This window comes from Gaeumannomyces tritici (assembly GCF_000145635.1).
Source record: "Gaeumannomyces tritici R3-111a-1 unplaced genomic scaffold supercont2.1, whole genome shotgun sequence".
NCBI lineage: Eukaryota > Fungi > Ascomycota > Sordariomycetes > Magnaporthales > Magnaporthaceae > Gaeumannomyces > Gaeumannomyces tritici.
In genome coordinates this window covers 6558289-6571670 of record NW_008804545.1, presented here as the reverse complement: position 1 = coordinate 6571670, position 13382 = coordinate 6558289, and the positions used below count along the sequence as shown (strand labels likewise).

Genomic DNA, 13382 nt, shown 5'->3' with positions numbered 1-13382 from the left:
TACTCCCCCATCTTGCCGTGCTAGCCTCATCCAAACATGAAGTAAGACGTCACTTGCTGCTCGTTTCCGCGCTGGTCACATCGTGACACGCCCACCACAAAAAAAAAAAAAAAAAAAAAAGGCAGTTCTTTCGAGGAATGGAACAGGAATAGGAACGGGACCAAGGAGAAAAACACAAATAGAGCCGACATCAATCAAAGCGTGGCCAAACGAGTGTTCAGATAGTTATCCACAAACTCAGCATTGTCGAGTATTAAAAAATGTAATTGTTTTCGTATCAAACGCGCCTCCTCCTCCTCCTGCAAGACACGATACCTCCAATGAGCATCATCACTTCCAATGCAGTCACAACGTGAGGCATACAAGCAGAATAACTAAGTAATAACACCCATAAAAATAGTCTTCGAGGAAGAGGGAAAACAAAGCAGGCAAACCCAGGGTGTGTTTGGCAAGGACCATGTCATGCAGCCCCAGCTGACTGACAGAAATCTTTTCCCTGGCCACCTGCTGTCTCAATTGCGCCTGTCCCGCCCCTCCTGATGCTGCCCTTGATGCCAGATACATACACTAACGAGTAAAAATTATACAATATCGACGGTGCCTCTGGCTCTTGGCTCTCGAGCCATGTCGAAAGGGTTTGTTTGCAGTTGATCCCCATGGGGGAAATGTCGATACAGAGGCGGATGGTGGCCCATTAGAGTAAACAGGCATTGTGCTGTATCCGCTTGTTTATCAAAGATTGTTGTCGTGATGCCCCTCTTAGTACACGTATGCAAGTCGTGATATTTCTTTGTTTTTAGTCCACCTCGTCGTCACTCGAGTGAGACGCCCCACTGTCCTTGTTGTTCTCCTTCCAGGCCGCCATCTCGGCCACGGGGATACGCCCTCGCAGGAACCTAAGCGTCGACTCGGTGCCGCGCTCGAGCACGTTGAACCTGGGCACTCGAAACCGGTTGCCCATGACGTCCAGCTTCTCGAGGCCTACGGCCGCGCCGTTGCTGCCGGTGCCGCCCAGGAGGCCGATGCGAGGGTTCAAGTGGGCGATATCGTTGTTGGAAGCGTCCACCACCCGCATGCCCTTGATGCTATCGGGCTCGAGGTCCACCAGGTGGTTGTTAGACACGAGGAGGACCGTCAAGTCCGGAAACGCATCCCTGAGCTGAGTGCCGGGCGGCAGCGCCGAGATGCGGTTGGCGCTCACGTCCAGCTTCTGGAGGGCCGGGCTGATGAGATTGTTAATCAGCGGCACCAGGCTCGTGATGTGGTTTGCGCACAGGTTGAGCTCCCGCAGCGCGAGCAGCTCCAGCTTCATTCCGCTGCCGGAATCCCCCATATACGACTCTCCCGTCAGCTGGTTGTGAGACAGGGACAGAGACGTCAGTGTCTCGGCAAAAAATGACAGAGACTCGGGCATGACTGAGAACAGGTTGTGGTGAAGCTGAACCTCTCGGATGCGGTGCTCCGACGACGCGCGAGAGCACAGGACAGGGTGGAGAGACGAGGATTCCGTCTTGGATCGGTCGAGAACGCCGCCAGGCTTGACCACCCAGCTTTCCTTAGACAGCGTGTGTGACCGAGAGCGTGCCGGAGAGTGCGGGGCCGACGTGGGAGGTGTGGCAAAGTCCTCGTCCGAGCAACGACTGTCGTCAAAATCATCGCCAGTCTTAACCACCGACGATTTCGCACGCGCCGCCTCCTTGTGCATGTCTCCACGCATGGGGAAAGCTATGTCATCCAACTCCTCCTCCATCTCCTCCTCGGTGGGCGCCAGACGAGAGGCCAGAATTTCCTTGAGTTCCTCAGTCGAGATTGAGCAGAACTTCTTGTCACGAAGAGGGTTGCCACTCAGTCTAATCATTGCCAGGTTGACCATGCGAGCAATCTCTGCCGGTATGATTCGCACGTCGTTGCTTGACAAGTCGACATGCCTGAGACTGGTGAGGCTGATCAGCCCCTCGGGGATAGCGCTGATGCTGTTCTCATCCGCCGTAAGCGTGAGCAGGCTGGGGCATTTGCTGAGGTCGGGAAGCGATTTTAGTCTGTTCATAGATACGCATATCTGGTGCAGCGACGGCATTGCAAGCACACTGGCCCTGTCCGGAGAGACCAGGTGTGTCAACTGATTGGATGACACATCCAGGCTCTGGAGGTTCTCCAACGACTCGACAGAATCGTCAACAAGAACACCGCTGAGTTTGTTCTTTCGCGCCAGGATCTCCGTGAGCGGTAGTTGGGACAGTATCTTGAATGGCAGAGCCTCGAAGCTATTCTCGCTGAGGTTGAGAATCCGAAGCTTCTGGAGGGCCACGAGCCCAGTAGGTAGAGCCGAGATGTTGTTCCCATGCAGGTCAAGGATCTCCAAGTTGGTCAGCTTGGAGAAGGAGGCGTCCAGGGGGCCGTAGAAGAGATTTCCCCCGAGCTTGAGATCACGAAGCGAGGTTATCTCAGAGATGAGCTGCGAGGAGGGATTGGTGATCCGGTTGGAGGACTAAGCGCCGGTGGTTAGCAAAGACGCTAAGAGAACTAGAATGCTGATAACATAATGCGAACTCACCAGGTTCACAGATGTCAGACACTGGAGACGCCTGAGCCCAGTGGGCAGAGAGATGAGCATGTTTCCATGCAAGTCAAGCGTCTCCAAGCCATAGAACACGCCACCGGATCCTTCCTCGTCGTCGTTGAAGTCGTGCGGGTCCCGATCGGGGAATATCACGTCGTCGATCATCTCGATCTCGTTGTCGGCGGCCACGAACCGAGTCAGGTCAACGCTCTCAGCCCAGGAGCCGTCTTGAGTGCCGATCGAAGCCAAGTCATATATCTTGAGAACCTCGCGGGGTATCTCCCGCAGGCTGAGGGCTGCAAGGTCCAGCCTGCCGCTGGTGCGGGCCGTCCCAAATCGGGCATCGAGCACTCTAGCCTTTGCCGTCTCGCTTCGCCGCTGGCCAAAGGGAATGTCTACCATGCCAAACTGATTATCGGGAATTCCGAAAGTGTGGTGGTCGGCGAGGCCAAAGTCGAAGGTGGTATCCGTGGGTATAAGGGGTGACTTGACAGGCTGAGACAGCGGCCCAGCAGACGCTGATACACCACCCTCTGCGTCCTCTTCTTCCTCCTCCCGCTGCTGCAGTAATTTCTGCTGCTTGGCAGATTCCCTCCTCGCCGCCTTGGCCTTGGCAATCTGATCTCGGAGTGCGGCTGACGATTTCCTAGACGCAGCCATGGACGACTCGCTCGAGTCGACCGTGAGCACCGTAGACGTGGGCGAGGAGCTCGATTGGGTAGCGTCGTCGCCAGAGGTGTTGGATGACTTTTGGGAGACGAGAGACGACTTGCGCACCGTTGGCGTTCCCGCGGCCGCTGGCTTCTCGGCCGCTGACGCCGACGGCTTCTTGAAAAGGTTGCTAGCCGATTGGCGCGGTTTGAGAGGCCGGGCTGCCAGCGTCTTGGCAATGGGTTTGCTGTTCTCGGCAAGTCCGGGTTGCTTCTCCGGGCTCGGCGTTCTTGACCTTGCTATTGGTGGCGGCATCTTCGAGCTCGGTGTGGGAATTGCGCGGGCCGAGGCTCGCAGTTTATCAGTGCTGGGGGCGGTAAGTCGAGACTGGGACGAAGAGGCGCGGAGCGTCTTCATCCCTACAGGTGTGCCTTGGGTAGGTGTTCCCCTGATGGTTGCAAGCGGCGTCTTGAAGGCGCTCGAAGGCCTTGCGAGCATCGACGAGTGGTCCTGGCGGGAACTTGATGGCGGCCTGCTGGGCCCTCTTGACGTTGACCGAGACTGTACATCTTTCTGGTAGCTTGAGCTCGGCCGAGAACCAGACCCGCGTGAGGCGCGGCTGCCGGGACGCGAGGGTGATTGTGGTATGGACCCGGTGTCAAAGAAGGCCGATGCTTTCCCGCTGAGGGCAGGTGAGGACGGCAGCTGAGACAATGTCTCAATGGTTCTCTCCGAGAGAGACGGCCTCGATTCTGCTCTTTGTTCAAGGTCTAATGTCTCGATTGGGACAGGAGCACTCCACGGGTCTTGCCTCTCCTTTGCCGGCGTGATGGGGCTGTGGCTGAAGACCTCAGAAGGACGCCTCGTAAGCGTCAACCTCCTCTTGAACAGCACATCCGTCTGTTGTGCGGCCGGGGCCGGCGATTCGGTAGAGGGCTCGGCGCTCGGAGGCACCGACGAGGTCCGCCTAGACACAGACCTGGTCTGGGGCTTTGGCGGTTGCTATGTTGGTGTTGGTGCTTGTTTGCGTGCTGCAGGAGGAATCGAGCTGCCGAGTCTATCGCGGGAGGCGGCCGTCCGGGGCTTGGGTAGGCGGAGCTCGCTGCCACCAGCATTTAGCTGTTCGCGGGATGCAGACGGACGGATCGAGGGCGCGGCCGAGCGTGGTTGTGGTAGTCGTGACGTAGGCCGCGGAAGGGCGCTCGGGATTTTAGACTGGCGTCTCTCGTCCATCTCGGCAACGGGCAGACCGCCCAACGGGCCGTTGAGGTGCGAGGTCTGATCGGGAGCTAAAGTGAGGGCTGCACGCGCTTGTCAGCGGCCCTTTTCTGGCCTGGGACTCAAGCGATGGGCGAGCTCGCGAACGCACAAGATCGGACTACTGGCAGCAGCTTGAGTGTCCTGGAGCAAGAGCTCAAGCGAGGAGGTCCTCGGAGCTTTTCTAAGCAGCAGACGAGCGGGTATGTGAGTGGGTGCCGAGTCTCAAGCGAGGAAGATCATGCCCACGATATGCCCACGATGAGTCGGCGATGGGATCGATGAAGACCAAAGAAAGTAGCTGCTGAAAGAATAGAAGAAGAAGAAGAATCAAACGGCGAGACCACCCCAAGTAACGAATTTCGGGTTGGCCCTGTGGGCAGCACAAAAGAATGTCGGCACAAATCAGCACAGAGTGATGACCGCTGCGCTTGTTGGGTTGCTTTGGGTGTGTTGCTTTGCGTTGCCGGGGTCGGTCCTCTCGCGTTTCGTTTCGAGCGCGCGCCAGAGGGTCAAACTCTGGGAGAAGCTCGCCCCGGCAGACGGGAAATCCCTTCCGGGGGTTCATCATGTCCAGTGATCCACTGCTGCTGCCTCCAGCCCGTGCTAATTGCAATAGACAGAGCAGCGACCCTCTCCGCCAGCAGCCCATTCCGTCCGTTTGGGCGCGGTCCCTTACACTTGCTTTTTCTCCTGTCAGCTTGCCCGCTTCTTCAACGGGAAGCCGCAGATCAGCCCGCGCTAGTGCAGGATCCAAGAAAAATGCCTGCCCTAGCATTGCCTGGCAGGAACATATCAGCAGGGGTCCTGCACCCCACGACGGATAGGGAGAAACGAGCAAGAAAGGGGCGGCACAATTTTCCAAGGAAGGACCAGCAAGAGCAAGCCAATCAACCGACAAGTGTGTGCTCTGTGTATCTCGGCTGCCTCGCACCAACAAAGGACGGCCAGAACGTCTGTGGGACACGCCATCACATCCCCGAACAAGCAACAGCACGCGAACCAAAAAGGGTGCAAAAGGTTCTGTGCTTCTAGGCTGCACCCTGTCCCACGGCTCGCGACTGTTCGGCGACGCATGGTTCTAGCGGGCTTCCCTCCGCTCCCCGTGTCACTAGACAGGCACCGACCTTGCGTACCTAGTGCAGCTCTAGGTCAAGTCCCCTGCTTCTTGTGCCATCCTCCAATAACGTAAGAGCATGTCGTTAGCGGCAGCAATTCCGCGATGCCGACTTTCCGTCGCAACGCGTGCCAATGCACCCCCCTGAAAGCGCGCAAAGCAATGTCCACCACGTCTGGCTGCAACGCTCCAGGCCTTCCCCTAGCCCTGCGACTGTGTGCTCTCTTCCTCCCCCGCCTGCATGCCGGCACAACCTTCCAGGCGCGCCCCGGCCGGAGCATAAAAGCGAGGATATTGACATATCCACTCACGCGATCTGGTCCGCCCTTGAGCTGGGACCCGATGATCGGATCGGATCGAGGCGGCTGCCAGCATTCCATTTTCATGCAGTGTGCATCGTGAACTTGTGGCTCCGCCATGACAAAAGGCAAGGCCGTGCACAATTGAAGGGATATTAAGTTTTTTTTTTATGTCGTCACTGAGGTGGGTGGGTGCCACTGATGAACCCCTCTTGGATCCGAAACATCAACGCGCGACGAGTGCAACCCAACCATCTTCTCTCACCGGGGCTACCACAACACCACAACAAGAGGTTCGCCTGGTAGGGAAGGTCCCCTAAGCCGTTCCAGGGCGGGGTCGTACTCTTGGACCACATGGAGAACACGAATCGGCTCTCTTTCGCATTGACTTCCAGGTGCGCAGGGCGCTTGTCGGGTTTCGATCTAGGCAGTCTCTGCAAAGCGAGCTATCGTCCGCAATCATCTCCCGTCCGGGCCTAGCAAGGACTTCGCGACATTGTCCTGCACACAAGGGGTGGTGATTTCATCAGGGGGGCCAATGGCTCTTTGCTATTGCGTCTATCCCGTCTATATCCATCTGGGTCTGGTGAGCCCAGCCCCGGATCTCCCATCGTTTTCGGAAACTGACCGGGTAAAAGGGGCTACTTAGTGATCCTTGGCATTAAGTTCTAAATATCGTACAGCAGCCCGTCGTCCCGGTCTTCGGGGAACGAACCCGGTCAGCACCCCAAGTCCCTCGACTCCCTCGACGCGCCCACAATTATTCACGACGGGGTGCGGAACTTGCGCGCCATGTCCTCCTTGGTGAACTGGCGTGTGTGCTGCCGGAGCATCTCGGCTCGCTCCTCCATCGTCATGTGGATCTGGTCGCCCATGGGCACCAGCTTTTGTGCCAAGTACATATAGTCCTTTTGCAGGCACTTGATGGTGATCATGTTGAAGTCAAGCCCGTGGAACACGAGCGCCCGCTCCCGCGCGTACGTCTCCTTCTCCTTGATGAAGGATACCGGGTGCTGGCGCCAGTGCCTCATGGGGTTCAGGTGATGAGACGTGTGGTACCCGTCGTTGAAGCAATAGCGGTTGCTCTTTTGGCATGTGTTAGCTATCCATCATTTGCCAATGCCGTTGTCCGTCCGGGGTTCATGCATGGGGAAAAAATAATACTTACAGGCACGTCAATGAGGGTGATGCTGGAGCGATAATCCGAGTCGGCGTCCTCCCAGTCCACAAACGCGTGCTGACCCCAGTTGCCGGCCATGAAGGCGAGACGCAGGAGCAGGAAGGGCAGGATGACGACCATGAAGGCGGCGCGGGCGTTGACGAAGCGCCACAGGCAGTACATGGCGGCGTAGCTGCCCAGCTCCGAGAAGGCGCACCTTGCGGCGAGCTTGTACTTGCGCGTGCGGTAAAAGTACAGGGGCAGGTCGAGCCAGACGAAGAAGTAGAAGCGGCCGACGTACTGGGCAAAGTGCCAGGGGTTGTCGCGCTGGAAGTAGATGGTGGACGACAGGTCGCCCGGCCCGTTGCCCTCTACGTGGTGGTGCTTGACGTGGTGGTAGTAGTACGAGTTCCACGTGTGGCCCATGAGCGGGTCGAGCACGAAGGGGAAGGCGTAGTCGATCAGGCCGGGCCAGCCCTTGGCCAGGATGCCGCGCTGGTGGATGTGCTGGTGCATCATGAGGGTGTAGGTGGGCATGTAGAAGAGCTGCATGAGGAAGTGGAGGACGGCGTGGGTCCAAGTGAAGCTCCAGAACAGCCAGAGGGCGCTAGGGATGGTGGTGGTGAAGTAGATGAGCAGGTGCGTGAGCATGACCACATCCGTCTTGTAGCGCACCACCTTTTGCGCGACGCCGATGTAAGGCCGCAGCAGGTAGCGGTCCACAAACGCGGGCAGCTTCAGGTCCTTGAGGTCGACCGAGACGAAGACGGTCGGCTCGAAGTTGGGGTTCTTGGGGTCGCTCAGCGACTCGAGGGCCTCCTGGGCCAACTTGTGGCGGGCACCCTTGTCCAAGACAACACCGTCTAGATAGCCATGGGATGTGTGGTCAGAAGCTGTTCATCTGATGACATCCGAATTGGACTTGCGGCTACAGTAAAATATATATAAAATAAAAAAAAGCACATGTCTGCAGGCGAGTATAGCACCGCCAAACCACCCGACATTTTGCACGTGCGGCACGGAACATGCGGTTATGCGGTTCGGATGCTACCCAGTGGCGGGACTTCAGAACACCCGCAATGACGGGCGGCCGGGAACGGAAATTCCAGACGAGATAGGAACATGTGTTGGATGGAGCCAAGAAGAAAAGAAAAGGTACCTACCGCTCGTCGGCAGTTGCTTCTTTGACGACGGAGAGCTGCGGCGGTCGGTGGCGGCGTTGCCGGCATGTGGCGTCGCACGGCCGCTGGCAACAGCCTCAAGGTCGTCGCCGGCGAGCAGGCCCAGGCCGCTGCCGTTGGGGCTGCCGCTGCGGGCGACGCTGATGGTTTCGCCGGCCCCGTCGGCGGTCAGCGCCGAGCCGGGCCCTGCGGCTCCCGGCGCGTCGTCATTGGCGACGGCGGCCCTGGCTTCCCGAATATCCCCAATCAGGTTCTCCAGAGCGATGATGTCGGTCCGGGGCAGATGGGGGTCGATGGCGATGCCTGAGCCGTCCATAATTGCTACTGCAAAGCCTTCAGGGGGACAGACAGTCTAGTCCAGGCTGGCTGGACGGGGATTGTGTGGGAGAGAAGGAATGGAAATGGGAACACGGAAAAAAGACACGACTCCTTCCAAGGCCCCATCCGACACCGACACGGCTCTGGGCTCCCACGAGATTGGACGCACGCACGCACACCGCACCCGGGACACGACCTCGTCAGTTTCCGGCGGGACCGTCCAGTGAGCTGGTGCAATGCTCCATCATCCTTGCCACCCACGTCTGGCTAGGTGTGGAGATTTGACAAATTTTTGGCGAGCGAGGGGGAACCAGGGCACCGGGGAAAGGAGAGGGCACAGGGTAGTAGGTTTTTGTGCTAGCACTGGTGGAAAACGAAACACTGAAATGGAAAGCAAAGACGCGCGCGCGGAAAGCACGGGCTGGCTCGCCGCAGGAAATTGATGGGGAGAATAACATCCAAGACGAATAACATCCAAGATTGCCCAGCCAGAGTTCATATTTCCTCCCGGCTGCCGGGACGCTGCCCGTCCTCCTCCACTGCCTCCAAGTTCCAGCGGAAGTCGTGGCCGTCCGCATTTGATTGGGCCCAGACTGCGACTGAAGTTGGGAGAGGAGGGCGCTACCGTTTGCTTGGTTCTGGTTTGTTGAGCTTGGACCTGTGGCAGTTTGTCCGTCTTTGTTTCCTCGACCATCTTTGTTCCTCGACTGTCTTTGTTTCCTCGACCGTCTTTTTGGCCTTGCTCCTTTTTGGCCTTGCTTCAGCCAAGTGTGCTCTCCTCGGCATTTAATAGTGGGTGGAACGGGATGTTCAGGGGGGATGCAACCCCAGAAATGAGCCGCGAAAACGACTGGCGACGACGGTTCCACAGACGGTTCCGTGTTTCGCGCAAGCTCCCGAAAGCTGTGCTCTGGGAATAATGCTGGATTCATGGCTGTGCTCCGCAACCAACGGGCCGCCGGCGGTGAACTGTAGAACCCGTCGGGAACTGGCAGGGCGGCTGCCAAGCCGGCTCAAAGGTTCTCATAGCAGTGCTTTTCGGTTCTTGCTTTCTCTCCCATGCCCGCCAGTCCTGCGAGGGCAGGGCTTGGCTTGGTTTGCTGCACCGACCCGGTGTCGGGGCTGTCGTGTTTGCCGTGATCAAGCTGACGACAGACAGTCTACCCAACTGGGCTTGGTTTGGAAGTGGCGTCATTCTCATGTGCCCTCGCCCGCTACTGCGCTGGACTGGCACACTGGCAAATACAGGTGTCGAGATCAAATGCGATACCCCTCGGGTTGGCCATGCATATGTACATCCCCATACAAGCAAAATCATCGTGTTCTGGTTGGCCCAGAGGCAGCTGCCATGTGGGTGACACAGGGTGATTTGGACGGATTGACATGGACGCCTCAACCAACCCGCCCGGTTGCCACCAGTCGGCCTATCGGAGCCAAAGACGGCCGACTCTGCGTCAAGCCAAGGCATGCAGCTGCGGGAATCTGCGTCGCGGTACGTGGCCAGCATCCAACGCGCTTCTTGGCGGGGGCCATCTCCTCGCCCGACGACCATGCAGTCACATAAAAACATGGACAATATCCAATGAGAGGCTAGAACCAAAAGAAAAAGAAAAAAGGGGGGTCTGTCCATGTCTGTCGAGGAGGCTGGCACATTGTTGTCCACCTTGTAGAGAAGACGTGAGGAGCTGGTCTCAGGCCAAGCCCGAAGGGGACACGAGGATTGCGACCATGATGGCCTTACCAACCGTCAGCGTGCAGCCCCCTCACACCAGAGAAGACCCTAAACCGCCTGTGCGCCGCCTCCCCCAGCGCATCCCCGCGTCGACGTCAATGCCGGGGCACGGACGGTGTGATGCGGCCTGTCCGCCAGCGATGGTCACCAACCACCAAGGCTTGAGCAAGACCGTCTGATATTCGGCGACCGAGAAAACGGGTGGCTCAGTCAGAGCTGACGTATTTTGCCATTTTTTTAACTTCCATTTTCTGTATCGATCGTCAGCGCAGACAGCCGGTCAGCCAGGAGGGGCGTCGGGCGACCCCAATATTTGGTCCGGAGCACACTTATACTACCAAATCCCTCGTCTGCCGGACCCTACCAACCCAAGGGTCTTTTCTTCTGCGAACATGAAATAAATGGAAAAGAAACACCGTAAACATTAATTTCACACTTGATTTCTTCTACTGTTTGCCAGTCCAAGGTTTACTCCACCCTTTTCCCTGCGGACAGCTCAACCAAAGATGACATCCAGAACAAAAATACTACAGGCCACGGCCTGGCTATCCCTTTGTAGGCTGATATATCCCCGACGTACTCGTCCTGCCGTAGTGTTGCACTTCGGACTCTGTTTAGCTGACAAACCCTTTGGCCAAAAGCTGCGCCAGCAATAGCAGCACCACAATGGTGGAACAACCCTAACAACGGCGGAAACGGGGGTTTCGGAAATGGGGGCTTTGGCGGCGGAAACGGCAATGGCAACGGGAACGGGAACGGCGCCGGGTTCGGCAACCCCAACGCCGGGTTCGGGACGGATGGCAACGGGTTCCCCAATGGGTTCGACAACGGCAACTTTCTCGGGTTCGACCTCAGCCGGACCATGTACTACCGCTCCGTGCACGGCATCCTGGCCGCGCTGGCCTTCGTCCTCCTCTTCCCCCTCGGCTCCATACTCATGCGCATCGTCCCCGGTCGCCTGGCCCTGTTCGTCCACGCGGGCACGCAGGTGATCGCCCTCATCATATACGTGGCCGCCGCGGCCTTGGGCATCCACCTGGTTCAGACGGTGCGGTTGCCGTTTGGGAACGGCACTCTGGTGAGTGCATCCAGCATGTGATCTGTGTGATCCGTGACCCTGCGTTTTTCTCCCACTCCCCTCATATCTCAGTCGACAATAAGCTAACATTATCCCCCACAGCTTAACGAGCCCTCGGTCAACTTCCACCCCATCATCGGCCTCGTCGTGCTCGTCATGGTGGTGGCGCAGCCGGTACTGGGCTACCTGCACCACGCGGCCTACAAGCGACTCGGGCGGCGGCAGGCGTGGTCGCACCTGCACCTGTGGAACGGCCGCGTCGCCATCACGCTGGGCATCGTCAACGGCGGGCTGGGGCTCATGATCTCGCGCGCGCCCGCGCGCCTGACCACGGCCTACACCGTCGTCTCGGCCGTCATGTGGGTGCTCTGGTTCTGCGCCGCCGTGCTCGGCGAGTGCCGCCGCGCCATGGCCGCCCGAAAGGAGAGCAGACAGCGCCGCAGGGAGGCCCGCCGCCGCGAGAGGGCCCACAAGACGTCGGTGCGGTCGGCTTCTAGCTGATGGGGGGTTTGGCTCGCGCGCATCGCCTGTGTGTGTGTGCGTGTGGTGGGTAAGGGCTCGGGCGCGAGATGGGGCGCGGGATAGTTTGGTGCTCTTGGTTGAATGGGATAGCCGAGTGTTGCGCATGGTCCTTTGCAGGACACGGCTGTTGGCCATGCGGCGTCTGGAGTTTTTGGTTATAGCATGACCTGACTATCGACAGCCCTGCTGATGTCGCAAGGGTGACGCGGGGGTAATAAGATTGTGCTTCTACTGATTTCTCGGCGCCTTCACGTGAGTGATCTGATATGTTGTACCAACAACCTGGCTGCCTCTGTGTTCTCATCATTGCAAAGGGACAGTGACAAACTAGCACAAGCCTTGGATCTTGCTTGGCTGGTGACCACCTTCCTTTCTTGCACCATCCCATCACCAGCAGACCCCACGTCAGCGCTCAATCTCGATGTGTTTGGTGGGGTGTCTCGGAGGCGGGGTTGGCTGGTGGGGGTTCTTCGGGACGCCCTTGGCCGGGCCGGGCTTTGGGTGAGTCGCATGGAACGCGAATTTTTTTCGCGATGGTGGGGAAGAGAGTTGTTGCCTGCCGAGTGGGTTTGAGTTCCTCCTTGGTAAATAATGGGGAAAGATAAATAAAGCAGAAAATACTTTTTTTTCTCGCCCAAGTATCCAGGCAGATATCTCCTGCTGCACTAGCTCTTCTCCCATCTCGTTCGCCCTTCCTCCTCGACCACCTCACGCGCGCCGCTCCAGCCCAAAAAAAGGAAGCAAAGATGGTTCAAAAGCTCTACGTGACCTACAATGATGTAAGTCGCAAACCTTGCTTGCCTCCCACGTCACCCTCCCGCTCGTGCCCACATGGGCCGGCCGTTGCGGTCGGTCGTACCACGAAGGACGGGCTGCGACGTCATGCAGCATATCGCCCGCAAGGTAGCGCGCACGCGCGCGTCCCATCGGCGGACTAAGACGACCGCTCCGACCCGCAGATGCCCTCTCCCCACTTGCCCTCCGGCGCAAACCCCCTCGGCGGCCGATGCGGCACAGTGACCATGTTCTGACGTGCGACCTTCGTCTGTCCCTCCCCCCCGCGCAGGTGCACAAGCTGTGCCAGGAGTCCGCGCCGCGGATCCTGTCCGACTTCAACCCACAGCTCATGATCGCCATCGGCGGCGGCGGCTACGTGCCCGCGCGGATCCTGCGCTCCTTCCTCAAGACGCCCGGCAGCTCCAACATCCCGATCCAGGCCATCGGCCTGTCGCTGTACGAGAAGCTGGCCTCGGACCGCGTCGAGGAGGCCCCGGGGACAAAGGTCACGCGCACCCAATGGCTCGACCTGTCGGCCCTGGGCGAGATGAGCAACCTGCTCGGCAAGCGCATCCTTATCGTCGACGAGGTCGATGACACCCGCACCACGCTCGAGTACGCCGTGAAGGAGCTCGAGAAGGACGTCGAGGCCGCCGCCATCAAGGCTGGGTACGCGGGCGAGAAGACGCAGTTTAGCATCTTTGTTCTTCACGTGGGTTGCCTTGTCTTTG

The 13382-nt window shown here is 58.4% G+C and overlaps 5 protein-coding genes across 5 annotated transcripts in view; 2 read left to right on the top strand and 3 right to left on the bottom strand.

Moving 5' to 3' along the window:
• Positions 1–200: 200 nt before the first annotated feature.
• Positions 201–5218, bottom strand: GGTG_02055 (leucine-rich repeat-containing protein 40). The gene is made up of 3 exons (XM_009219826.1): positions 4581–5218; positions 2555–4512; positions 201–2488 (listed from the first exon to the last, which is right to left on the bottom strand). The coding sequence occupies exons 2-3, from the start codon at positions 3707–3709 to the stop codon at positions 797–799; spliced, it is 2847 nt and encodes a 948-aa protein (XP_009218090.1). The 5' UTR covers positions 3710–4512; positions 4581–5218; the 3' UTR covers positions 201–796.
• Positions 5219–6648: 1430 nt separating this feature from the next.
• GGTG_02054 (hypothetical protein) lies at positions 6649–8540 on the bottom strand (the record flags this gene model as incomplete). Its single annotated transcript, XM_009219825.1, has 3 exons — positions 6649–6969; positions 7053–7906; positions 8207–8540. 3 exons carry the CDS (start codon positions 8538–8540, stop codon positions 6649–6651), a joined length of 1509 nt encoding a protein of 502 aa, XP_009218089.1.
• Positions 8541–9470: 930 nt separating this feature from the next.
• On the bottom strand, positions 9471–10172 carry GGTG_02053 (hypothetical protein; the record flags this gene model as incomplete). The annotated part of the gene is made up of 1 exon (XM_009219824.1): positions 9471–10172. The coding sequence occupies one exon, from the start codon at positions 10170–10172 to the stop codon at positions 9471–9473; it is 702 nt and encodes a 233-aa protein (XP_009218088.1).
• Positions 10063–12109, top strand: GGTG_02052 (hypothetical protein). The gene is made up of 3 exons (XM_009219823.1): positions 10063–10829; positions 10916–11352; positions 11455–12109. The coding sequence occupies exons 1-3, from the start codon at positions 10781–10783 to the stop codon at positions 11851–11853; spliced, it is 885 nt and encodes a 294-aa protein (XP_009218087.1). The 5' UTR covers positions 10063–10780; the 3' UTR covers positions 11854–12109.
• Positions 12110–12409: 300 nt separating this feature from the next.
• GGTG_02051 (hypoxanthine guanine phosphoribosyltransferase) overlaps positions 12410–13382 on the top strand; it is a 2022-nt gene continuing 1049 nt past the window's right edge. The window contains exons 1-2 of the mRNA XM_009219822.1: positions 12410–12653; positions 12941–13363. Coding sequence (XP_009218086.1) covers positions 12621–12653; positions 12941–13363 — 456 coding nt within the window. The 5' untranslated portion in view covers positions 12410–12620. The remainder of the gene's footprint in view (positions 12654–12940; positions 13364–13382) is intronic.

Coding starts and splice junctions, on each gene's coding strand:
- GGTG_02055 (XM_009219826.1), bottom strand. CDS start 3,709: ATGCTCGCAAGGCCTTCGAGCGCCTTCAAGACGCCGCTTGCAACCATC. Junction 2,489..2,554: donor GTCTGACATCTGTGAACCTG/GTGAGTTCGCAT, acceptor ACCGGCGCTTAG/TCCTCCAACCGGATCACCAA.
- GGTG_02052 (XM_009219823.1), top strand. CDS start 10,781: ATGACATCCAGAACAAAAATACTACAGGCCACGGCCTGGCTATCCCTT. Junction 10,830..10,915: donor CACGGCCTGGCTATCCCTTT/GTAGGCTGATAT, acceptor TTTGGCCAAAAG/CTGCGCCAGCAATAGCAGCA. Junction 11,353..11,454: donor CGTTTGGGAACGGCACTCTG/GTGAGTGCATCC, acceptor TATCCCCCACAG/CTTAACGAGCCCTCGGTCAA.